The sequence below is a fragment of the Bubalus kerabau genome, chromosome 9 (assembly GCF_029407905.1).
Source record: "Bubalus kerabau isolate K-KA32 ecotype Philippines breed swamp buffalo chromosome 9, PCC_UOA_SB_1v2, whole genome shotgun sequence".
NCBI classification, from domain to species: domain Eukaryota; kingdom Metazoa; phylum Chordata; class Mammalia; order Artiodactyla; family Bovidae; genus Bubalus; species Bubalus kerabau.
The window spans coordinates 102,698,267-102,723,827 of record NC_073632.1 but is presented as its reverse complement, the minus strand read 5'-3'; the positions used below and the strand labels follow the sequence as shown (position 1 = coordinate 102,723,827).

The 25,561-nt window shown below is 43.5% G+C and overlaps 1 protein-coding gene across 3 annotated transcripts in view; it reads right to left on the bottom strand.

Annotated features, from left to right (window-relative positions):
• Nucleotides 1–25,561, bottom strand: part of SNX9 (sorting nexin 9) — an 89,027-nt gene that overhangs the window by 41,137 nt on the left and 22,329 nt on the right. For all 3 annotated transcript variants that reach the window (XM_055536074.1, XM_055536075.1, XM_055536076.1), the window contains exons 2-4: nt 9,469–9,555; nt 8,116–8,190; nt 6,692–6,817 (exon numbers count right to left, since the gene is read on the bottom strand). In XM_055536074.1, the coding sequence (XP_055392049.1) occupies nt 6,692–6,817; nt 8,116–8,190; nt 9,469–9,555 (288 nt within the window). The remainder of the gene's footprint in view (nt 1–6,691; nt 6,818–8,115; nt 8,191–9,468; nt 9,556–25,561) is intronic.

The following is a 25,561-nucleotide window of genomic DNA, read 5'->3' as shown; positions in this document are numbered from 1 at the left end:
TCAAGACACGGTCTAGGAAGAACACTCTTCACTGCCCAGATCACGAGACTGACAGTGCTGTGAGAGAAGACGGAGAGACAGGCGACAGACGCCCGCCCTTCTCTGTGTCCACCTGAACTAGGTCAGACCTCGGCTATGAGGCCATAACCGAGGTCTGAGAATTAATGAAAAAGGTAACTTATATTTCACTATGGTTGCTTTCTGGTTGGCTTTCTACCAAACTAGTGAACAAGAGTACAAAGAATATATAGAAAGGTTCAACAGAGGCTGACGAGTAAGCAGAGCTCCCGCTGCCCACCTGGTTCCTTACAGAGGATGCTCACTCAAAGTTCAGTACAGGTCAACACGGGTCATTCAGTTTGACAAGTCTACCAGGTAAGAAGGGTCAGTAATCAGGGGACTCACCACCTTGTATATTATCATCCTGGGGGAAAGGTTTTGGAAGCATTCGTAGGCCCACCTTATTACACACAAGGAAATTCTCATGTGTGCCTCGGTCATACACGTCTACACCTTACTGGTTACGTTGTCACGGCTGTTCACACTGCTACACCCTAATATATGGTCTCCTGCTTGGAGGGAAAGAAGGTAGGAAGGAACTTCCAGAGGAAGACTTTGTCCAGGGGCACACAACAAAAATGAACAGAAATTAACTGGGTTTGTGAAAGCCGAGGTTATGATGTTTTGGTTTGCTTTTTGTAACTCATCTGCCTGATTGAGGCATAACGTCTTTATCTGACATTTCTCATTCATCAGATGTTTAATAACCATGTGCCAATTGTGTCAGGAAATGGGGATAGTAAACAAATAATGTGATTCCTTTATAAGCCAAGAATATTTCAATCAGTTTCTGATAAAGGTTTAATTCTCTTTCTCAAAAAGGCCCACAAAAAGTATAGAACTGTCTTATGTAAAAAGCCTAATCATTTCAGCTCAAAATACAGATAGAACTTGTAAAATTTCCCATTTTGTTCTTTATAGATTTTTTGCTAAAAGGACATCATTGAATTCTACAGATGAACCTCTACTGATTTAAAAAAGCCATCTACAGAAATATAAAAACTTACACATTCTTTTAAAAATAAGGCTAGATCAGAACAACATTCTAATTCTATTTGTAGCCAGTCACATAAGTACTACTGACTGGAAAGTACCCCCTCAAAGCTTAAATAGCTCACTGTTCAGTCACTAAGTCGTGTCTGGTTCTTTGTGACCCCATGGACTGCAGCATACCAAGCTTCCCTGTCCTTCACCACCTCTCGGAGTTTGCTCAAACTCATGTCCACTAAGTCGGTGATGCCATCCAACCATCTCATCCTCTGTCATCCCCTTCTCCTCCTGCCCTCAATCTTTCCCAACATCAGGGTCTTTTCAAATGAGTTGGCTCTTCGCATCAGGTGGCCAAAGTATTGGAGTTTCAGCTTCAACATCAGTCCTTCCAATGAACACCCAGGACTGATCTCCTTTAGGATGGACTGGCTGGATCTCCTTGCAGTCCAAGGGACTCTCAAGAGTCCTCTCCAACACCATAGTTCAAAAGCATCAATTCTTTGGTGCTCAGTTTTCTTTATAGTCCAACTCTCACATCCATACATGACCACTGGAAAAACCATAGCCTTGACTAGACAGACCTTTGATGACAAAGTAATGTCTCTGCTTTTTAATATGCTGTCTAGGTTGGTCATAACTTTCCTTCCAAGGAGTAAGCAAACAAAAACGTCTCATTAATTTCTAAAAAGTAAGTTCTGTCAAGATTCAGTGATTGAAGAGTTTTTTAAAAGATCTATACTGAGAACCTTTTTATAATTATACAATTTAAACACTAACAACTGGGCGAAAACCAACATGAGGACAACTATTAACACATGTTTAGCAATGATATCTGAGATTTATTTTCACCAGCAGGCTAATACATTCTGGAGGCACAGCTACTAATAGGAAGTGCTCCTGAATCTGTAAAATACCAGATAAATAACTAATAATGAAACCACCAATAACCACTAAAAACTATTCTTTTTTAAAGGTATTGTAATAGCTGTCCTCATCCACCTTAAAATCTATACTAGAAAAAGAAAAAACAATCTAATTCATTTCTTAAACATCCTTCAGTAAGTTTTCTACACTGTTTGCAACTGTGGTGTCTGTGTGTGTACATGTTTGTGTTTTATGGTATGTATATATTTATTTTATTTTTAAATTTTTTATTGTGCTGAAATGTAATGTAAAAGGTCCCACTGTAACCATTTTTAAGCGCACCGTTTCATGGCATTGATTACATTGTCAATGCTGTGCAGTCATCATTACCGTTTTCATCAAACTCCCCCGTCCTGCGTATATATTTAAACTCAAGAAAGGTAACACTACCCGTAGGGAGATGCCTTTGTAAAGGCCCGATCATCCACGTCTGCACATCTGAAGCCACCCTCGTTCTTCTACCAGCAGCCCTGGCTTCCCGCGGGGCAGCTGTCCCGTACTCTCCCTGGCCAGCCCCTACCGTCCTGCACTCTCCCTGGCCAGCCCCTACTGTCCTGCACTCTCCCTGGCCAGCCCCTACCGTCCTGCACTCTTCCTGGCCAGCCCCTACCGTCCTGCAGTCTCCCTGGCCAGCCCCTGCTGATGACGCAGATTCCCGGCTCTGCTGTGCAACAGCGCTGCAGGGGACCCCCCTCTCCTGCCTGGACGCCTGTCCAACAGCAGAGCCAGGGGCAGGCTCGCAGGTGCTGGGTCAGAGAGCAGACGCGTTTCACGTACTAACACAGACTCTCACACTGTCCTCCAGAAAGCTTCATTGGTTTATCTTTACCAGCTCCACATCGGAACTGCCTACTGAACATGCCTTTCCTCACATTAGGTGTTAAAACACTTTAATTCTCTGCTAATTTGATAAAAAGAATTTCAAAATGAGCATTTTGCAATATTTACTGGCTCTTTGTACTTCCTTTCCAATGAAAAAATCTGTTCACCCCCTTCGCCCGTTTCTTTTTCTGAGCTGTTCATCTTTTCCCTATAGATATATGAGAGTTCTCTATTAACAGAATTACCTGGTACCTCTGGCATGTTAGAGATTCTTTTCCTAGGTGAATATTACTTTTGATTTAAATGTACCACCCTATGGTTGCTATAAATTCTGTTGTGTTTAAAAACACCTTCTATATTCCAAGGTTATAAAAAAAAAATGTTGCCTATATTTTTTTCCAAGTATTTAAAAAAATAAACAGCTTTATCATTGTTCAAATTAAATTGTTCCAACACATTTAAAGAATAATGCATTGTATTCCTTTGACATTTACAGTCTAGTCTATGCCACAGTCAAGTGGCAAGTCTGCGTTTTATAGGTAAGGAGTTCCCTCATGTTCTGGACAAGGAAGAAAAAGGTCACGGTGGGTCGTGGGGCTGCTGCACGAACGTTATCCACCACCACGCTAGTCACTGCACTTACCTCTGCCTGTTCAGTGAGAAGCTAGAACAGAAGGGGCCCCAACAACCCGGAATTAGGAATTTTAAGAAAAACAAAAGGAAGTGCTATTTTACATATTAAGTTAAAAACGTGTGAACTAACTACTCTGAAATGCAGTATAGCTTCAAAAGTCAAGGAGGGTTCAGATAAATTAAAAAATAACAGGCTCAAAGTAAGTTATTTATGAACATCTGCAGGTGGAATGTAACCTTTGAGAAAGATCTTTCTAAAAATATGATTTAAAAGAAAGACACGACAGTCAGAAAGATGGATAAGAGCAGCTGAATGTGTGGCTTTAACCTGCCTGTGTGGGAAGAAAGCCAAATTCAAAACAAGTGGTGCTGAGAGGACTAAAAGGATACTGATTAGGAAGAGTGTGGTGTGGTGTGCTGAGCTGGGGGCGGGGGGGTGGGGTGGAGGGGGGGGCCTGTCTGACCCACAGGCAGAGGAGAGGGCTGGCTCCTTCCTTTGAGGCACAGCAGGCAGATCCTTTACCAGCTGAGCCACAAGGGACGCCCTCCTCTGACACACCTGCCTCCAAACAAACTGTCCTCCAGGGCAGAAGGCAACGCCCGAGTCACTAGAAAAGCAAGAGGCATATCCCTGGAACAAAAATAGTATTTTCTAACCAACATTCAGAAAATGAAATGATGGAAAAACCTGACAGCAACGTTCTCCAAAGCTACCAATTAACACAGTATTTATAAAACACACCACAGTCTTGGCCCATTTAAATTGTTCATACATCCCAGACAACTGAGACCATAGATGGCTGTTAAAAATATTTTTACCCTATTTAAGTAAATTCAAATGTTCAGATTAATTAATTACGGTCATGTATTCTATATTTTGTTACTCCTGGTTTCAGTTTATTTTGTCTTTGCTTTCAAATGATCTGATTAGATTTAATGTCAGATTGGACTAGTAAAATCCAACCTTCATAAGTTGATTTTCTTTCAACCAACCTGGAAGAAAAAAATTAAACTTATGTGGACCAGTTTGTATTACATTTACATAGTGAGAAATCTTCTTCATAATATAACAAAATTTGAGATTGATTTTTTTTGGGGGGCGGTAAGGAAAAACAACTTTATTTGGAAATCCCTTAGTCAGAGAAGATGGTGGACTCTTGTCCCAAAGAATCATTTTATTTTATTTATTTATTTTTTATATAAATTTACTTATTTTAATTGGAGGCTAATTACTTTACAATATTGTATTGCTTTTGCCATACATCAACATGAATCCACCACGGGTATACACGTGTTCCCCAGAGATTGATTTTAAATTTGTGTTTATGAGTTAAACTGCTTCAGCCGATCCTGAGCTAATGGTTGAAATAGGTCCCTGAATTAAAATATGATAAATAGCTCTATGTTTTGTTTCCTTCACTTATTTTATAATCATCTCAATATAATTCCCCTTTATTGAAATGCTGTCCTTTGCTTATTAATGTGGTTTCACCGGTGTTTTTGTATAATTCAGTGACTCTCAGCTGGGTTGACTTTGCCCATCTGGCAACAGTGGGAGACAGTTTTGGTGATTGCGGTGAGGGTGGTGCTACAGGCCAGAGACGCTGCTGGTTATCACAATGAGGAAGCGTCGGGCCCCAAATGTTAACGGCACCCAGGCTAAGAATCCCTGGTAAAATGTCAAGTAACGTTTAACTGGGCTTCCCTGGTGTCTCAGTGGTAAAGAACCCGCCTGCCGATGTAGGAGGTGCAGGAGATGTGAATTAGATCCCTGGGTTGGGACGATCCCCTGGAGAAGGAAATGGCAACCCACTCCAGTACTCTTGCCTAGAGATTCCATGGACAGAGGAGCCTGCAGTCTGTGGGGGTCACAAAAGAGTCGGATACAATTTAGTGACTAAACAACGAGATTTAACTACTATTTCTTTACATTTTATCTTGAGTAAACTTTAACTGGCCAACATTCTCAGGTATTATAGATTAACAAAATATAAAAGAATGCTCAACTATGGTGATAACTTCACCTCCAAATTTTAAATATCTGAGCCAGACTAATTTGTAATTCAGGATGTCCACAAAAGCTATTTTAAAATGTATAAAATCTGCAATTAACATTTAGTAACAGTACTTTGAAAAACTCTCTTAAAAGGTTAAGATATAAATATCCTATGAACAGATAACTGTAAGTGAGATGATTATTAGGCTTTATACTATTTAAAGCCTTTTATGTAGTTAAAAATATCAAGAGATATCTCCTAAAGCCCATTCACTTCTAAAGAGGTAGGAAGCAGGAACATTTTCAGATCCATCTTCTCAATTTTCTTGTTGACGCTGGCACTGGATAATCATTTAGCAATAACTGAACCAGGCCAAAGTACTGGAGCTTCGGCTTCAGTATCAGCCCTTCGAAAAAATATTCAGGGTTGATTTCCTTTAGGATTGACTGGTTTGATTTCCTTGCGTCCAAGCTCCAATACTTTGGCCACTTGATGTGAAGAACTGATTCATTAGAAAAGGCCCTGATACTGGGAAAGATTGAAGGCAGGAGGGGAAGGGGACAACAGAGGATGAGATGGTTGGATGACAGTACCAACTCGATGGACATGAGTTTGAGTAAGCTCCGGGAGTTGGTGACGGACAGGGAAGAATGGCGTGCTGCAGTCCATGGGGTCGCAAAGAGTCAGACACGACTGAGTGACTGAACTGAACTGAATCAGGTAGTCACCTAAATTGGTCAAATTCATTAAAATTAATATTAAAATTTCAGTACATTTTTCTCAAATTATCCCGCTTTCCCAAGTTTTCTAGAAACAGTACAGTAACAGTGCCAACTACTGGATCTGCAGCTGCCTTCTCGCGCTGCACCTGCACGAGGGGCTCACGCCGGACACGTGCGGCACGAGCCAAGACCGCAGAAGGCATGCCCTGCTCCAGCCAGAGTTTCGACACTGACCGAAGAGGGCCCTTTTCCTTCCTCGCCCTCGCTTGCGAGGATATTCCCAGTTTATCGGGTCTGTGTTCAACATGCCAGACTTTTACAAGCAACTCTGAATGAACACCCTGGCTTCTCACTAATAATCAATGCTATAAAAATAGTCTGCAGCAGGCTTAAGAGGCAAGGTCTTTGTTAGAACCCAGCAAGAGAACGCCACACACACACCTAACAGCTATTTTGTTCGTGCTTTCAGGGAATGGCAAGAGCTTGACGCACCACAGGCTTTCACACGTGTGCTTTGTTCCGTCGAGCCAGACTACGATTTACCTGGTTGTTGCTGTTGGCAGCCGATGCATTGGCTTGGGCTGTACTTGCTGACAGGGAGTCGAGGAAGGCTTGGTCGGCCACTGAATTTCCACAAGCAAACTGATCTTTTCCATCACTGGGCAAAATCTGAACATTAGGAAGGACCATAGTTACTTACTTTCATAGACTGTCGAGTTATTTCAAAGGTAGAATCCCTGATGGCAAGTAAGAACTATCAAAAGGTTTCTATTCTTAAAAGGTATGAGCTCAAGAATATCTGCCCTAACGATTCCTTTCTGCAAGTGTGCAGGATTCTTTAGAAAAACGCAACTAATACCAGGATCAGCTTACCACATTTTTCTCATTCTTGTCAGTTTTTAGGATCCCGAATGCACGGTGTACAGAGGTCAAACATGATATAACGTGAGACCCGTGGGCCGGGTTCAGGGACCTGTGAATCCTCTGATAGTGTCTGGAAAGGTGGGGTGCCTGCCCGTACACATGTTGGGCTGGCCTGAATTCATTCGGTTTTTCCAGAAAAGATGTTCTAGAAAAACCCAAACAAACTTTCTGGCCAACCCAACATTTCAGCAATATCATCAGTATTCTCCAAAGCGCTTAAAATTCCCCACTGAACTCTCAGTCAGGACAACAGCCAGCCTTCCCATTTTGCAGGCAGCGCCCAGCACACACCCTCCCAGGGCACGTGATCTCTCTACTGGAGGGGAACCCAAGGCAACTCTGTTCCTGAGCTACACTCCAGTTTTACTCACAGGCTACCAGGCAGCCTCAGTTTCTCGCTATCACCCGGGATGAGAGAGGCAGGCTCACCATGGACCCAGGGCTCCGTTCTGCGTGACCTACGGACAGCCAGCAGGGGGCGCCAGGAGGCCGACTCAGAGAGCCTTGGTCAGCTGGGTGGGGTGTGTCCCCACACTATCCTTGGCATTTATCACTGCAGAGCTTGCACCCAGCAACAGCTCACTCAAGACCCTGGGTCTTGGAGAATGGGAGAAGGAACTGACAGAGAGGTCCTAGACTAGCACAGGGAGAAGAAAGTGACCTTCGAGTCTGCTACTGAAACCCTGTGAGTCCACTCTACGGTAAACAGTAAGGTAGGCAGCAGCTACTACACAGTATCAGTAAAGGAAAAACAGAGACTTTTATTCTGAACAACTGAAAGTTGCTATCCTTGGAAGGAACTTCAGCTGAGTCTTTGGAGTTACTCTTTGGTGTATAAGTCTGTAGGTAATATTTCTTCTTGGTTCTACTTCAGTGAATTTTCTACATTTTATATAATCAGCAAGTATTATTTTTACAATGGAATTTTTTTCATTAAAAATAAAAATAAAGTTATCTTTCATTCTTGTCCTTTAAGTTGATAATTCGTAAAAACACCTATGACAAAGACCAGGTTTAATTAATAAACAAGAGTAAATTCTTACCTCTACATAGTCTGTTGGAACAAGCCCTCGTTCTCCTTTGCTGTTTCTTCCTTCCAGCCATCCTCCACCAACATCCTCAAAAAGGTTAAAAGAAAAAAAAATATTATAGTTGGAATTTCCTGGAGAAATTTGGCTCTGGGAATTGTTACCCATAAAAAAAGTAATTAACGTTAATCCATTAACCTTTTCATTCCTATGGGGCTAACGCTGTTAAAAATTTCAAATTCTTAAGCTTTCTCTTTATGCCAGAAAAGGATATAATTTAAAAATGAGAAAAATCAAACTTCAACTAATTGATGAGAGAGAGAGAAACAGAATGACAAGATTTTGTAATTTCTTTCTGATGACTGGTCTGTGGTTGACTACACATGGTTTGCAGCTCTGACTGTCAAGGGGCAGAATGCACCCTCACTTCCAGAACCTGCGCTATCCTTCATGACCTCTTCAGCCAACAGACTGAGGTGGAGATAACACGGGGTGAATACGGAGCCGGCCTCAAGAGGCTCTGCACACTTCAGCTCACCCTTCTTTTTTCCCCAAAAGAGCTGGTATTTGGGTTGCCAGATGATGACAGAGACAAGGCTCCGTCTCCCTGTTGGCCCACCCAAAGCCAGCCGACCCCCAGCAGGAGAAATGCCAGACAGAGGAGGTCATAGTGGCCTGCTCTGCCCTAGCGCTGTGCTGGGTGATGCAGGCCCATGGGTGAGCCCAGGTCAGGAGAACCACCCAGCTGGTTTGTGGATCCCCAAGCAACAACAACAGACTGTTTAAGCCACTAAGCTTTGGGATTGCCTGTTATTTAGGAAAACTAACTGGCCCAACCTTCCTGAGCGCTCCTAAATAAATAATGTTAATAATCTAAACATTATAATGTATTCTATGCCAGGATTCCCAATTTTAATGTTACCTTTGAAAAATCCTACTGCTTCCCTTTAAGATAATAAGGGCTATCTTAAATTCATAAACCATACCCTAATTAACATCCACTTGAATCTAGATAACATATTCTTTTAAAAAGTCATTTTAAATGACTGTCCATTTCTTGACCACAACAGCAATCTAAATACTATTTTACAAAGAAATTAAGAGTGCTTCTTCATTAAAAAAAAAAAGTAAATATAAGCTTTCATGTCTTCTATGATTAAAAATAGAGCCTATTTACTTATACACACCTGGCATACTGTATAAAACTACGTATGTTTTTTTCTAACCAGCAATTCTTTTTTTAACCATCAGTACTGCACAAGCAACAGGAAAGGAATTCATGTGGGTGTGAAAGATCAGCCTATTAAAAAAATAAAATCTTAAACATAAATCCTTAAGAGACCAATTTAAACGTAACAGTTCTCTTACTGGATTTGTAATTGTGATGATTTCGCCTTCGTTAACTGTCAGTTCATTATTTCCAGGTTCAGCAGAAAAATCATACATAACCCGAGCCTATTGGAAGTAAAGAGAAAAAGAGGAAGTTACAAAATGTAAACGTAACAGTAAAAAAAGAGAAAAAGAGCCACCTATGCCGCTCACTTTGTGAACAACATGTCATGACCGCGGTTGCGGCTGTTTTGGAACAAAGGAAGACGTCGGATCAAAATGATTCATCAGCCCTGTTTGTGAGGAAGAATGACACCAAGAGAGAGAGCCCTGCTCTGCTCTGGGAGGAGGGAGGTTTCTGGTCGCCGCCCACACTGCACTTAGAGATCGGGCCCCGAAGAACTCAGAATAAACCCATTTCAGCAAGGGGAAAAGAGCACGCGTGGCCTTCCTGGCAGGAGGTAAGGAGTGGAAATACAGACACTGTTCACTGTGGGCACAAGGACTCTCAGGGACTGAGGGGTCTCCATGGAAGTATGTACACACGAGATGCACAGTCTTTAGATGAGCCTCCTGCTATTAAAACTCTCACTGTTCTTTACCTAGGGTAAATTTTGATGGTGCAGCAACCCTAGCCAACTAAAAACACAGAAATCTGAGCTGTGTGCAAGATATATTCATACTCTTCTACTAGAATACTTCCTACTAAGAAGAAAGTGTTGGTTGCTCAGTCGTCTCCAACTCTCTGCGACCCCATGGACTCCAGCCCACCTGGCTTTTCTGTTCATGGGATTCTCCAGGCAACAATACTGGAGTGGGTAGCCACTCCCTTCTCCAGGGGTTCTTCCCGATCCAGTGATCGAATCCAGGTCTCCTGCATTGCAGGTGGATGCTTTACCATCTGAGCCATACGAAGACTTACCTAGGGCTCTCGTATACTTGGGTCAGGTAACCTGAGCAGTTGTGATTTTCAAAATTTTTCTTGCCATGGAATCTGAATCTCATAGAAAATAGACTAAAGGGAAGCTGTTCTGGTTGATGTGAGGTGGGGCTGCTCTTTCAGGCCCTTCCTCAAGCAGATGCTTGAGGTACCAACCCTGAGATGTGGGTTCCTTGGAATAACTGCCATGCACATATTCCAAGAAAGACAACTACTGCTGTAAAAAATACATATACTTTTATGTTATGTGCATTTAATCCATCTCAAATTCTAAATAATTGTCTTTTCATGGACTGTCTTATAGAAGGCAGTCCATCTTACAAATTGAAACCACATGTACCTAGGAAATGTGGTTTGTTTTGAACTTATCCTGGTGCGTCCCGGTGGCTCAGTGGTAAAGACTCCACCTGCCAAAGCAGGAGATGTGGGATCGATCCCTGGTCAGGGAGGATCCACATGCCGTGGAGCAACTAAGCCCACGTGCACAACTGCTGAGCCTGTGCTCTAGAGCCGCGCAGCAGCTACTGGAGGCCCTGCGCCTGCAGACCGGGCTCCATGACAAGAGAAGCCGCCACAAGGAGAAGCCTGCGCACCGTAACGGAGTGGCCCTCGCTTTCCGCAACTAGAGAAAGCCCACGCGGCAATGAAGACCAAATAATGAATATAAATAAATAAACAGAATTATATATATATAAAAGTAATTGTCCTAAGAGGCAAAGCGAAGTCTGCCTACAGGGTTCATCAGCTAGGACTAGCGGGCATACACTCCTTTAACACGCATTTGCTGCACACCGACCACGGGGCAAGAATGCGCTGGCCAGTGCTTCCTCCACAACTGCTTAAGGACGCCTGAAATGCTTCTAACAGGGACCAAGGATTCACATCCGGTGGCAGAAGATTACGGGGAAAGATCCCAAATTCTAATTTACTTTGAAATACATCAAAAATTATAAGATGAACTGGTGGAGGAATGCGATAAAGCAGGTATAGTAAGTAAACTTATTTATGGAATCTTGATAGTGGGTTTATGGTGTCCAATGGAAAATGAGTTCAACTTTTCTACATGCTTGAAATTTTTCATAATAAAATGTTGGAAAGAAATGAACAGTAGTGCACAGCATCAGATCCTTTACTTTTACACACTGGGAAGGGGGACTGAGAGCCAGGCTCAGGCAGAGTGAGAATTCTGCAAGTGTCCCCGTTTTCCTGAGGTCACTACGAGGACAGCGACCCTGGGCTGAGGTATGTTCCTCACACAGCTGCAAAAGGAGATAGAATTCGGCTTGTCCCACTCAGGACTAAAACATGTTTTTAAAAACATGTCAAACCAACCTCAATCCCTCACACAATGAGGGCAGATAGGAGATAAAGGCCTGAGGAGGGAGAGGGGGGCTCCCCAGGCCAGGACACACCCCCCAGGACAAGAGCCAGACAAGGAACCCACTGTTTTGATCCTGCTCCTTGAGGATCCGTTAACGATTTTTTTGATCCACTTAAGTCCAACGAACCCTCAGATACAGAATAGCAAAGCCTCTCCTTTACTAAACTTAACAACTTGGTGAAACAGAATGTGAAACAAGTCAAAAATAAAAAAATGGAAACTCCCCTACACATTTAAATATTACTGAACATCTACCCACGGAAAATGTCTATAAACACTGTAGGTTTATTTTAAACATTGACTTAGGACTTGTTTTTTTTTTAAACATACAGATGCTTAAGAATTATAACTGAGACTAACTTTGGGGAAGATTTAAAAAGCACATCCCCTAATGAGCATAAATGTCAACAGGAAAAAAAAAAAAAGCCACTGAGCTGAGAAGAGCAACTCGGTTGCTCTAGGTGAGCAGGTTTGGCGCAGACTGGAAGCCCGCCAACACCGGCTCCTCTCCCGTCTTCTCTCGGCCTCCAGGTCTCCTCACCTTCCCACCCTCGCCGCCACTACAGGATCCACGCAAGCAAAGATGCTGCCCTCAACCTCAACTGCCGAGCCGCAGTTGTGGTCGTTGAAAGAAAAGGCTGTTTTTCTCACTCCCTTTTCCAGTAGTAGCTGTTCTTTAAGAAACAACTCCAAGCATTTCAAGGGCTAAATTTCCACAGTTCCCGGTCAGTCAGAATTGGTGGCAGCCATTGAGAATGGCTCCAAAATTAATTTTCTTCTGTAAATTTTTTTAAGAATAGACTACCAGTAAAATTGAGACATGCTTTTAAAAATGTTTTTCTGAAAACGGGTTGAGGTATGTTCTCCTGAAACATGACGCACTTGGAGGAGATTTCTAACTGGCCAACTAGACAAGCAGTGCGGCTTGAGAAACCTCCAAGACAAAGAGAAATGTAAACATAAATTCATTGCGTAGGAATATGTTTCCAAGAAACGAATAGAATGATCTTAAGTCTCTGTGTAACAAAAGGCAATTTACAATCACAAGGGGGAAGAAATCCTTCGGAATACTTTCACTAAACCAATCAAACTGTACCATCCACTGCCATGTCACTCCGCCCAGCCTCCACTCCACTCATGCGCAACGATTCTGGAAATACAGAATCCAAAGGCCATGTTGTGACCAAACTGCTGGAGGCTGGGATGACTCTAAGAGACTTTCTACCCAGACTCGCCCAGATCAAAGCTTCTTTATTTGGTGTATAGAACAATCAGATGAAAGCCTCTGAACAGTTCTTGGATGTGGTGGCATCAAACTGGCCATATCACACATAGCATCACTATTACCTCAATCACTAATATATAAAACATGAGCTACAAGGGAAAGAACTCTGCAATTCACATGAAAAGGTTTAAAGAGCATCTAGAACTCAAGAAAAAGACCGGCAATCCATCAGAAAAATGGGCAGAGAAACACGGCTCCCAGAAAAAAATATATGGTCCTTATACCATTTATGTCTGGGGAAAAAAAATGCTCAATCCCACACATGAAGGAAGACAAGTTGATTGGCAGATGTAGCCAGATCTCCCTTTGCTGGGGACTGCACTATTTAAACCTCTGCCAGCAATACGAAAGAAACGGTTCTCCCCAGCTTCACAAACAGAATCAATCACCCAACCTTTGTATTTCTGCTCATCTGATAAGTGAGAAATTTTGCCTCAATACAGTTTTTAAGATCCATTTACCCTTAGATCCAGAAGTCTCTTTTTGAGAATCCATTCTCTACACACATGTGTGTACCACGGCATTTAGTGCAGCACTGTTTGCAATATGAAAAGACTGCAGACCACCCCGGTAGCTACTAAAAGGGAACTAGTTACATAGACCATGGTATAGCATCACAAGAAAATATGTAGCAATAAAAGAATGGGAACAATCTATGTACTGTATCATTAACTGAGGAGAGCTAGCTACCTGCACAATAGGGCATGTAGTATGCTACTTTTTTCAGAGGCAGAATACTTATACTTGCCAGTACTTCCATAAAGAAGCACTGCTGCTAAGTCGCTTCAGTCGTGTCCGACTCTGTGCGACCCCATAGACAGCAGGGACCAGGCTCCCCCGTCCCTGGGATTCTCCAGGCAAGAACACTGGAGTGGGCTGCCATTTCCTTCTCCAAGGCATGAAAGGAAAAAGTGAAAGAGAAGAAAGAAGCACTAGATAATTAAAAGAAATTCTTTTAAAATTGGTTGCCTATAGAGATGGGAGAGGAAAATGAGTGGGTAAGAATAGTGAGATTTCTCAGTTTATTTCTTATCATTTTAACTGTGTACATGTATCACCTGCCCAAGAATTCTAAATGAAGATGGGGGGGGGGTGGTGACAAGAATCAGCAAAAGATAACTAGTTAGGAATAAAGTAAGGAGATGTGTAAGGGAAAACTTTACAATATTCCTGAAAGACACAGAAAATGGGAAAAGCTGAGGAGTGTGGCACGCTGTTTGCAACAATGGCCACAATCAATCTTCCCATCCCTCTCTGAATACCCTCTGCAAGGCGACTTTGCCACTCCTCCCAGTACCAAGTGGAGGCTGTTTTTCCACCTCTTGACTCTGGACTCATTCATGCGCTTGCTTTGGCCGACAGGGTAACAGCAACTGTGATATAAGCAAAGGGCATGAAGCACCTGCCGGGTGGGGCCTGCCCTCCCGGTTGCCAGGATCACTTCCCCAACCACATGAGCCTCTGCAGAAGAGAGACCACCGTCCCACCCCAGCCATCCCAGCTGCACAAGGCGAGACCCCGGTACGTGGGCAAAGCCACCCACGGCCATCGAGGCCTGGGCAGGCTTTTCAGACCACAAGAACCACTCACAGCCAATCTGCAGAGGTACAGGGAATAACATGCTGTCTTAAGTCATTAAGTTTACAGAAAACCATGAAAAGCACCAAAGGACATCTTAGGTGAATTTTTAAAATAATCTTGCAGTGGAGGAGGACTTCAAATACGGAACAGAAATCCTGAAGAGAGAAAAATTTCTCTTCTCCCAAAATAACACATACCTACCTTGCCTGGCAAAAGCCATTATCAATAAGATTAAACAAAAAAAAACAAATGACAAGACAGGAAAAATATGTGACTTTTATCACAGACTAAAGGTTAGCTCTCCTACTCTATGAAGGGTAACTATGAATCAGTAAGAAATAAAAGGCTCTCAAAAATGTAAAACCTCACTTATAAAACTAAACAAATATTAATTTTCCACTACTAACTGGCAAAACAAAAACCTTTGATCAGAACATCGTGGGTGAGGGTGTAGGGGCAGAGAAAGAGGAGATACGTAGAGCTGCTGGCAGTGAGAAGCATCCTGGCAGTGCCTATCAAAATCCAACTCAGCCTCCAGGAAGTCTTCCTCCAGAAATATTCACACATGTGCAAACGGTTATTCACTGCAGCTCTGTTTACAGAGCAAAGGACCAGGCCAGCCTGAAAGTAGGGATTGGTTACTCAAATAGGGCCCTGCCATGGAAGGGAGTATCAAGCACTCTGGCCAAAAAAAGAGAAGGGCCTGCTTATTTTTCACATGTGGAAGCATCTCTAAAGTGTATACATTAAATGAGAAAATAAAGCAAAGTACACCATTGTGTCAAAAAAAAAAAAAAAAAAGAAAGAAAATACATCTGCTTATCTCTGTAACGATATATACAAGTAACATTGCCTCTACGAGAAGACAGCCGGCTGAAGGACAGATAGGAGAGAAATTTTCAGTGTTATCTTTATGTACCATTTTAAGTGCTGTTTTTTTTAAATATGAACTTACTGTTCAGTCAAAAAAAATTATAAATCAGAAGCACTGTCTTATACCACTAACCCAGGAAGCTCAGAATCTTGCTGAAATTACCACAGTCTATTCGAGAATGTTTCCCCAGGTATGACAAAACACAAAATGCTCCAAAGTTTAACTCAAAAAATGGCTGGAAGGCAATCAGAATCCGGAGTAAAGTCTACACATTCCTGGAGCTCTCAGCCTGGGTGCTGCTATTTCCGTGTGTGTGTGTGTGTGTGTGTGTGTGTGTGAAAAGGCACTTTTACAACAACAACAGCAATATAGTGAAGATAAAAAAGGAAAGTCAGAAAACGTTCCTCTTCATCCCAAAGGGCACAAGCGCTAATAGATTTGAAAGTACCCTTCAGAATGTTCTGCATTTGACACGCGTGTGCACTCGCGCACACACACACACACACACACACACACACACCCCCAATCAGAACCACGGCACCCGTACACCTCTGCATTTCATGTTTCATCTAGTCTTCGGACTCTTCATATCAGCACATCTACCCTGCTCTTTATCTGAGTTGCAAGGTTACAAATCACCACTCAACCTCCAGGGCAAAGCACAGGAAAACCTACTTACCTGTGGCTAAGAAAAAACTGCACCCCCCTCCAAATTCAAATAGCTTTACTGTGTCTCCTGGTTATAAAATGACATGTGCGTTATAGAAAAACAAGATAAAGGTTTACCAGCAAACAGTACCCCAAGTCTCAAACTTCAGAGACAGTGAGCAGGAAACATACACGCTCCCCTGACAGTGGTCTGTCCGCGCCGGCCCTGCCCCCCAGCGCATCCTGACAATGTTTTCGTTTCTCCCCCAAAAGGGGGATGAACTGTAATTACTGGCAACATGGTGATAAGAGCTGGCTTCAGAGCCAGACCACGAGTCCAACTGCCCATTCTACTTACTGTTTCACCAGCCGTGTAAACTTGGCTGAATTCCTCAAAGTCTCCGGCTCAAATTCCTCAAGAATGCGATAAGGCCAACAGTATATGCCTCGTGACACAAATGATCAGTGAAGTAATGGATGTAAGGTGCTCGGAACAGTGACTGGCATAAAGGGCTCAATTAACGCTAGCTATCATGACCTCCAGCGTTTCCCCTGAGTATTATACATACATTCTGCGTGTGCTAAAAAAACTTGCTGCCACACAAGGGAAACAGCCAGTGCCAGGTTACTGACTCGCACAAGTAGTAGTTCTAGAGCCTGTCACCTTACCTGATCGAAGGAGAACCAGACCACCTGAGAGGCTGACCAGAAAGAGCCCCCACCCCCACCTCGTGTAGTTTGAGTGCGACGGTAAGGGGTAACCAAGGCTGACGGTGGTCCACAGGGAATTCCTCAACCCCTGATCATTTGAAACAATATTAGAATGATGAAAATTAATCAGGAGACCAATCTTAAAATAAAAAGAAATCAAGTTTCTCTGTAAACAATCACTTGATTTTTTTTAATGTATGTATATACAAAGATAATTGGGGGTTATTCCCAAGTGCAACAACAACAACAACAAAAAACAAAATACCAAGCAGAGGCGATAACCAAATGCATGAAGAGCCTCAGTAAAGAAAACCTTTTCAATAAATCACACCGTGTTCCTGAGAGCAAAGGTAGGCCATCATAGAGATGCCCAGCCATAAATATAACGTCATTTCATCTAAAATCCAAAATATTTCTTTTTGAGAAACTGTGAATGAACTTGTCCCAAAGTACTCTGCTCACTTTAGAAAGGGTACCTGAAACATACCATGACTTGAAAAACCAAAAATGACCAACCTTCACCTTTAGCACTTTAAGGCCACGAACAAAAATCAACAGCCAGAGATCACACGATCTTTCTCAAGACTTTTTAACATTTTCATCCACCTCTAATATAAACTCAGCCTAGTTTCCAAAACGGCACAAAGTACCTTAAAGTATTCATTTTCCTCATTAGGTTGGAAGACTGTCCCTTAAAACAAGTTCCTACTTCAGCTGTTAGTCTCTTTTGTCTTAATGCTAGTGATCACCAGCAAGGACCACCGAGCCCTTTACTACACTGATTATTCTGTACTGAATACCCAACAACCCCATTTAGAAAAAAAAAAAAATCTCTCTTAAAAGTTAAGAGAAATAAGTCCTCACAAAGGACTCTATCAGAATATTCTATTATACTCAGTGCTTCAGATTCCTTGCAGGGACTGAAATTTCCCCTAAATCCATATTTTTTTTCAAATACAGAGAGCTTCAGAGCGCTCACTGAGCGCTGGGGAAAGCACAGGCAAGGCTGCCCGAGCTGTTGCGCAGCTTCTCTGCTGTCTGGAGGCCTCGTGGGTCAACTGTGACCACACGCGAAATGGCAAAAAAATAAACCTGTCCCCTAGAACGCCATCATTTTCCTGACAGAACATCAATCAACCCAAGACCTTTTACGATAAAGCTACTAAAAGGAAAGACTAAAAAAACTACAGTATAGACCAAGCAAAATTAAAAAAAGAAAAAAAAAAACTAGAACATAAAGTGAATAATTGATACATCAAAATCTAGTTGTGGAAACAACTAATCAAGGGAACTCCCTGGAGGCCCAGTGGTTAGGACTCTGCTCTTTCACTGCCAACCGCCTGGGGGCCTGGGGTTCATCTCTGGGAGGGGAACTAAGATCCCATAAGGACCAACAAAAAAAGAAAGTCAACCAATCAAATAGCAAAAAGCAACAAAGAAGTAACTGGTATTAGACTTGCTCTGTGACCACATACTGACAAAAACAGCTAGAAAACTGGACAAAATATACAAAGTAACAGTTTTCAGAGACTTGGCAAAAGGACAGCACAGGAAAGGAAACTCCCAGAGAAAGGAAAGGGGAGATGAGCCCTGTGAAGGCTCTGGCTTTCTGACGGGGGGAGGGCGGCGGCACTGTCTGACCAAGTGCTGGGAGAAGCCAAGAGCCCCAGGCAGGAAGCACAGGTCCTCTGAAGTTGACAAGCCAGAGACCAAAATTCCAGGAGGCTGGCCACCTGATGCAGAGAGTTGACTCATTGGGAAAGACTCTGATGCTGGGAGGGATTGGGGGCAGGAGGAGAACGGGATGACAGAGGATGAGATGGCTGGGCGGCATCACCGACTCGATGGACGTGAGTCTGAGTGAACTCCGGGAGTTGGTGATGGACAGGGAGGCCTGGTGTGCTGCGATTCATGGGGTCGCAGAGAGTCGGACACGACTGAGCGACTGAACTGAACTGAAGGCAGCTGAAATCCAAGGACAAACTACCAGAAAGGAGTTACTCAGGGAAAAGGCTCCAGAAACCTGTGCAAAGGTCTCCTTGAGCTGCTGGAAAATCCAGAACTGCACTCAACTGGGCAAACTGCTTCGAGGCCCAGCAAGGGCAACTCCTGGGAGCTGCAGGTCTAAACACTGTGGGAGGACAGGCAGACCAGAAGATACTAGAGCTCTGACCAGCCAGAGAGGGAAATTCCACTGAATACACCCAAAGCATTCAAGGTGACGACCCCAGGCAGGCTAGGGCTAAAGGCCACCCTGGAGTCAACACACTCAGAAGTTACCCTTGAAAGAAAGGAACTGATGCAACATCACCCATAAAGAGAAATATCTTAAAAGCAGACAAAGATGGGGGTGGGAGCTAGACTCATGACACACAAAGGAACAAAGAAAGACTAGGCTTCTTATTAGAAACAATACAATCAAAATCCACCTGTAAAGCAGTGGAAAATAACAAAAACTATCAACAGAATTCTGTGCCCATCAATAGCATCCTTCAAAACTAAACATGATATAAAGACATTTCCAGATGAAAGCTAAATTTGTCACCAGCAAACCAACACTACCAGAAATATTAAAGGAAGCTGTTTAACCAGAAGGAAAATGATACCAGACAAACACCTGAATTTACACCAAAGAAAGAGCGTCAGAAATAATATGTAGGCAAAAGAAAAAAAAACTCGTTTAATTTCCCTAAAAGATATCTGACTTTAAAAGTCAGATAACTGACTTTTGAAACAAGAATAACCACAGTGTATTGTGGGGTTTATAAAACTGAGAAATAAAATGTATGAAGAAAACAGCACAAAGGTCAGGAAGGAGATATAGAAACATGCTGCTGCTGCTGCTGCTGCTAAGTTGCTTCAGTCGTGTCCGACTCTGTGCGACCCCATAGACAGCAGCCCACCAGGCCCCCCATCCCTGGGATTCTCCAAGCAAGAACACTGGAGCTGGTTGCTATTTCCTTCTCCAATGCATGAAAGTAAAAAGTGAGAGTGAAGTCGCTCAGTCGTGTCCGACCCTCAGCGACCCCATGGACTGCAGCCTACCAGATTCCTCCGTCCATGGGATTCTCCAGGCAAGAGTACTGGAGTGGGATGCCATCGCCTTCTCCATAGGGACGTACTAGGTTCTCACAGTATGCGAAGTGCTGCACTGTTATTTGAAATTAGAAATGTGTTAAGATATCAATGCATACTGTGAACCTGAGGGCAATCATGGATGGATGGATGGAAGGAAAAAAATAAATACTCCAATTAAAAGACAGACTGTCAACCTGATAAAAAGTAAGACCCTGGGCTTCCCTGGTCACATAGTGGATAAGAATCGCCCGCCGATGCAGGGGACAACGGGCTTAATCCCCGGCCCGCGAAGATCACACATGCTGTGGAGCAACTAAGTCCACGCACCACAACTACTGAGCCCATGGCTCAAGAGCCCGTGTTCTGCAACAAGAGACGGCACTGCAATGAGGTAAACATATAAAAGAAAAAAGATCTGCAGATACGCTATTTATGAGAAACGCACTTTAAGAGACAGAAAACTTGGAAGTAAAGGTACGAGAGGTAAGAAAAGACGGCAGCACTACTGCAGGGACTCGAGCTCAATAAAGATCAGGACGGGGCGCAGAGGAAGTGCACGCAGACCTCCCCCCAGGACCGAGTCACCAGGGGGGAAGAGAACCAAGAGCCAGGATCCCTGAAGGCCTGTACAACCGGACTCTGGATGTGCGTGCAAGAAGCAGGCAGGCAGATGTCACTGCAAAACTCCTTCCGCCATGAGAGACAGGGAAGGAAGATACCGGGGCCCTTTTCTTCTGAAGACAACTGGTCCTGGGAAAAGGCCAGTTTAACAGAATTTCAGTATTTCAGAAAGTGGACAAGAATTTCACAACACATAGTAGGCAAACCAACGTCAGAAAAAAAAGATGGTGCACCAGGTACTAGATTTGCTCTCTAACTTCAAACAAGTCAAACGCTGACCAAAATCTAAGAATCAGCACGGCAGCTCTGGAGAGAGTGAGGACAAGCCCAAGGATCGGGGAGGGGAGACCAGGCAGAGGCTGTCGATATGAGAGCGGGGAGGCGCAGCAGGCCAGGGTTCACAGGGGAGGGTGTGGGAGAGCAAAGGGCCGCACACAGGCCGCCCTGGAGACCTGCGGAGGGACCATCTCTCAGAGTCCCCGCTGAGAACTGATCAGCGCGCAGCAAGAAAACCGCCCAAGGAAGAACCGCCCAAGGAGCACGCAGGACAACCTCCAAGGGGGTAATTAAGAGATATGTGGGAGCATTTTGCAAAATCGACTTTAGTTTATAAAATCAAGACATTTATGCTTGCCTGGAAAACGGTAAATTTAACGTTACATATATTTTACCATGATTTTTAAAGTGAAAGTGATGTCGCTCAGTTGTGTCTGACTCTTTGCAACCCCATGGACTATATAGTCTACCAGGCTTCTCCGTCCATGGGATTTTCCAGGCAAGAGTACTGGAGTGGGTTGCCATTTCCTTTTCCCGTGATTTTTAAAAGTCCATGCAAATAAATAGTACAATGGTTGGGGGAGGGGAACACAACTAACGTTACCCTAATTGCACTGCATTCCTTCTACGGAATGAGCTTTCTGTGGCTGATGGTACACCCCCTAACACATGGACAGCCACCAGCAGCTAGCAGTAATGTGGGTTTAAAAGGCAAAGAAACAAAAATGTAATCTCAAAAGTGGCCTGCCAGAAGTGTTAAACAAAATAAAATACTTTCAGTGTAGACACCAAGCATTCAAAGCAGATGTGATGAGCTTCACATTGTAAAACCACTTTAAATTTTTTTTTGCTTTAGGGCACTTTTGGGGGGTTACATGTAAGCACATGACCTCGGCTGTAATTTCAAAAAACAGGGACTTCCCTGGAGATGCTGTGGTTTGGATTCTCCCACTGCTGAGGGGGCGAGTTCAGTCCCTGTGAGAACAGAGATCCTACAAGCTGCAGTGTGGGGCGGGGAAAAAAATGAAAGGAAGGAAGGAAGAAGGGAGAGAGAGGAGAGGCCAGGAGAAAACTCTCACAGACTACAAACATAACCGCCCCCTACGCTATATGCTCAGAGGCTCTTAGCCAGTTACACTTTCTACCTAATCCACGATTTTATTTAACTTTTCTGCTCTCTTCTTCTCCTTAGCATTTAAACCACTCTTTATAGAATTCCTACTTCAACCCCAAATACTCCTTGGACCAATATCTTAACATCTCTAAGAAATTTGCATTTATTGTGCAAGCACGCTCAGTCGTGTCTGACTCTTTGTGACTCCATGGACTGTATTCCGTCAGAATCCTCTGTCCATGGAATTCTCCAGGCAAGAATACCGGAGTGGGTTGCCATTTCCTCCTCCAGGGGATCTTCCCAACTCGGGGATCGAACCCAGGTCTCCTGTATTGGCAGGCGGATTCTTTACTACTGTGCCACGTGGGAAGCCTCAACCCCAGATACTCCTCTATCCCTCTGATCTATGCCTTCTCTTAACTTCTCTAAGAAATATGAATTTATTAATCAATTTACTTTCTTACTGGGGTATAGCTGGATTTAGAGTTAATGTCTGCTGCATAGAAAAGTGATCCAGTTACATATATAATCTCTTCCATATTCTTTTCCAGCATGATTTATCACAGGATACTGGATTCAGTTCCCCATGCTACACAGTAGGACTCTGCTGTTTATCCATCCTATTTGCAATAGTTGGCATCTGCTGATCCCAAACTCCCAATCCATCTCTCCCAACCGGGGCAACCACAAGTCTGCTTTCTAGGTCTGTGAGTCGGGTTTTGTTTCGTAGGTTAGTTCATTCGTGTCTTACTTAGATTTCACATATAAGTGATAATGTATAGTATTTGTCTCTTTTGGACTTCCCTCAGTGTGATAATCTCTATGTCCATTTAAGTTGCTGTAGATGGCATTATTTCCTTCTTTTTCATGGCTGAGTAGCATTCCACTGTATATGTACCACATCTTCTTTATCCATTCAAAAGAAATTTAAATTTTAAGACAAGCTGTCCACGTTCACTGTGTCTACCTCATTTATAGCCGAGCTTTGCCTGTGTAACGACACTGGAATGGCTCTGTCAAGGCCATGAGCAACCCTCCTGGAGGGAAACTAGTGGATCTGCGGGGCTCAGCTCACTCCGCCTCCTGGCTGCATGGGACACCGCCATTCACTTCCTCCTTCTTGAAACATGCCTCCCTTTGCTTCACAATGTGGGGCCTCTTCTGACTGTCTTTTCTTTCTCAGGCTTCTTTTTGGAGGCAGGCCACCCTGTAAAAAGTTCATGTTCCCGGGATCCAGTGCTCTTCTCACTGGACATACTCTCCCCGGGTGACAGTCACCCTGACAATTTCCGCCTGCCATCTTTATACTGATGAATCCCACATCTGAACACACCTCCCCTCTTCCCTGACTTGATCAAATCTGCTCATCTTTCGGGCCCCTTAATTCACTGAGATTTCACTTGTGGGAAACATCCTATGACCTCTGGAACCTGCTGGGTCTCTCCTCCAGGCTGCCTTTGGGCCTACACTGTACTTCCCCAGCGCTGTACTTACACGGTATTACTCCTGCTTGCTGACCTGTGGTGCATCTTCTACTGAACTGTAAGTTCCTTCTCTATCGCGTTCAGCACAGTGCCTGACACAGCAAGCACTCAAATACATATTTATTAAAGGAATGATTAATCAACGTACTGCACAGTTTGGTATCTATGACATAACAGGGGTTTGATGCTCAAGTTAATGAATTCATTGCCATTTCCAAGTAAGTTTCACCTATTTCAGTTTTGAAGTTATAGAAAGTAGTTTTCTTGAGATGAAAAACTTCGTTTAGTCTAGGGTTACTGCCCCAGCTAAAGAATCAAAAACCATTTAACAGGCAATCATACATCTCTTAAGTTTATAAACTAAGCTCTGTTTTGCAAAGTGCCAATGCTTATCCTGAACATTTCTTAATTATACTTTTCCTAAATCTCTACTGTGACTGTGGGGTGAGAACTTCCCCACAGCATTCTAGGCTTTTCTGCTTAAAGCCATCAGAGACCATATTTAAAGTCTGCACTCCCCTGGGATCCTCTGTGGTTACTAGAGCGGATGACCGGATTCTAGACCAAAGCTAGGGGGCAGGCACACATTCATTTGTCAACCAAATACGTAACAGGCAGTTACTACTGCAGGGCTCCGTCCTAGGTGGACACGGTGGCGAAAAGCATCAAGGTGGCGACCTCCCCTCCGAAGTGTTTGTTTTAGGAGGTGTACAAGGTAATGCAGGTGGTGGTGGTTTAGTCACTAATTCATGTCCAACTCTTTTGTGACACCATGGACTGTAGCCTGCCAGACTCCTCTGCCCATGGAATTCTCCAGGCAACAATGCTGGAGTGGGCTGCCATTTCCTTCTCCAGCGGATCTTTCCAAACCAGGGATCGAACACTTTTCTCCTGCATGGCAGGCAGAAGGTTCTTTACCACTGAGCCACCTGGGAAGCAGGTGGTGGAGGTCCTGGTAAAGAGCTCAGTCAGTTGATGCGAGAGTAATGGATTGGTGGTGGCTACTTTGAAAGGGGTTGTTGGGGAAGGTCACTTTGAGGAGGCAACATGGGAAATAGGAAAGGCCACGGAGGCCTGGCGTGCTGCAGTCCATGGGGTCACCAAGAGTCGGACATGACTGAGCAACTGAGCGACGACATCTGAGCTGACACCTGTGAATGAGGGTGCCGGCGTGTGACAAGCAGGGTCTAGGGCAGGACGCAAGGCCAGCTATGGCAGAAGGAGCAAGTGCAAAGGCCCAGAGGGAGCGCAGTGCAAAGCTAAGTGTAAAAGTACAGACTGGAGGTCAAATAATACAAAGGTACATTTACGAAAACAGTTTTTAAAAAACCAACCCTTCTTTTTAGTAGGGTTTCTCCACTGTGTCTATAAACTAGCATTCAGGAGGAAAAAAAAAAAAAAGAGTTTATTACTTGAATAACCTACGAATAAAACACAATGAAAATGAGCTACAGGAATTAAGCGCTACTAAGACCAGAGCAGAAGCTGTGTAGTGTATTACGCAGGCCTCCCGCCTCCTTCCTGGGCCCGTGGTAGAAATGACTAATCGACTAGCACAGTCTGTACACAGCCGCAGTCCCTCGAAGCAGTACCCTCCTAGCAGCCTCTGCTTATCATCTCTGTCCTAAAAGTGCAATAATCAAAATGGATAATTTTTTTTTTTTGGGGGGGGGGCACATTTGCAGGATCTTAGTTCCCTGACCAGGGATTGAACCCATGTCTCCTATAGTGGAGGCATGAAAAACCACTGGACCACCAAGGAAGTCCCAAAATGGATAAAATTTTTAAAAATAATTTTTGTTAGAAAACTCCTAAAGAATATATGCCTCATGGTCCTGCTTTAGTAAGTATGACACATTTTCCTGGTTTCAAAAAGACTGCCCTAAAAGTATAATTCCATCATAACCATGTATTATTGGATAAGATAAAAGACATCGGATACTTGATTTCTAGACCACATCAGTCACACATGAAAAAATGATAGGATGACCTGCAAGTCCCTTTGGACCTATTTAAAGAATTTAAATTAACTATCTTACACTGTTGTTGTTCAGTCACTAAGTCGTGTCCAACTCTTTGCGACCCCATGGACTGCAGCACACCAGGCTTTCCTGTCCTTCACTATCCCAGGAATTTGCT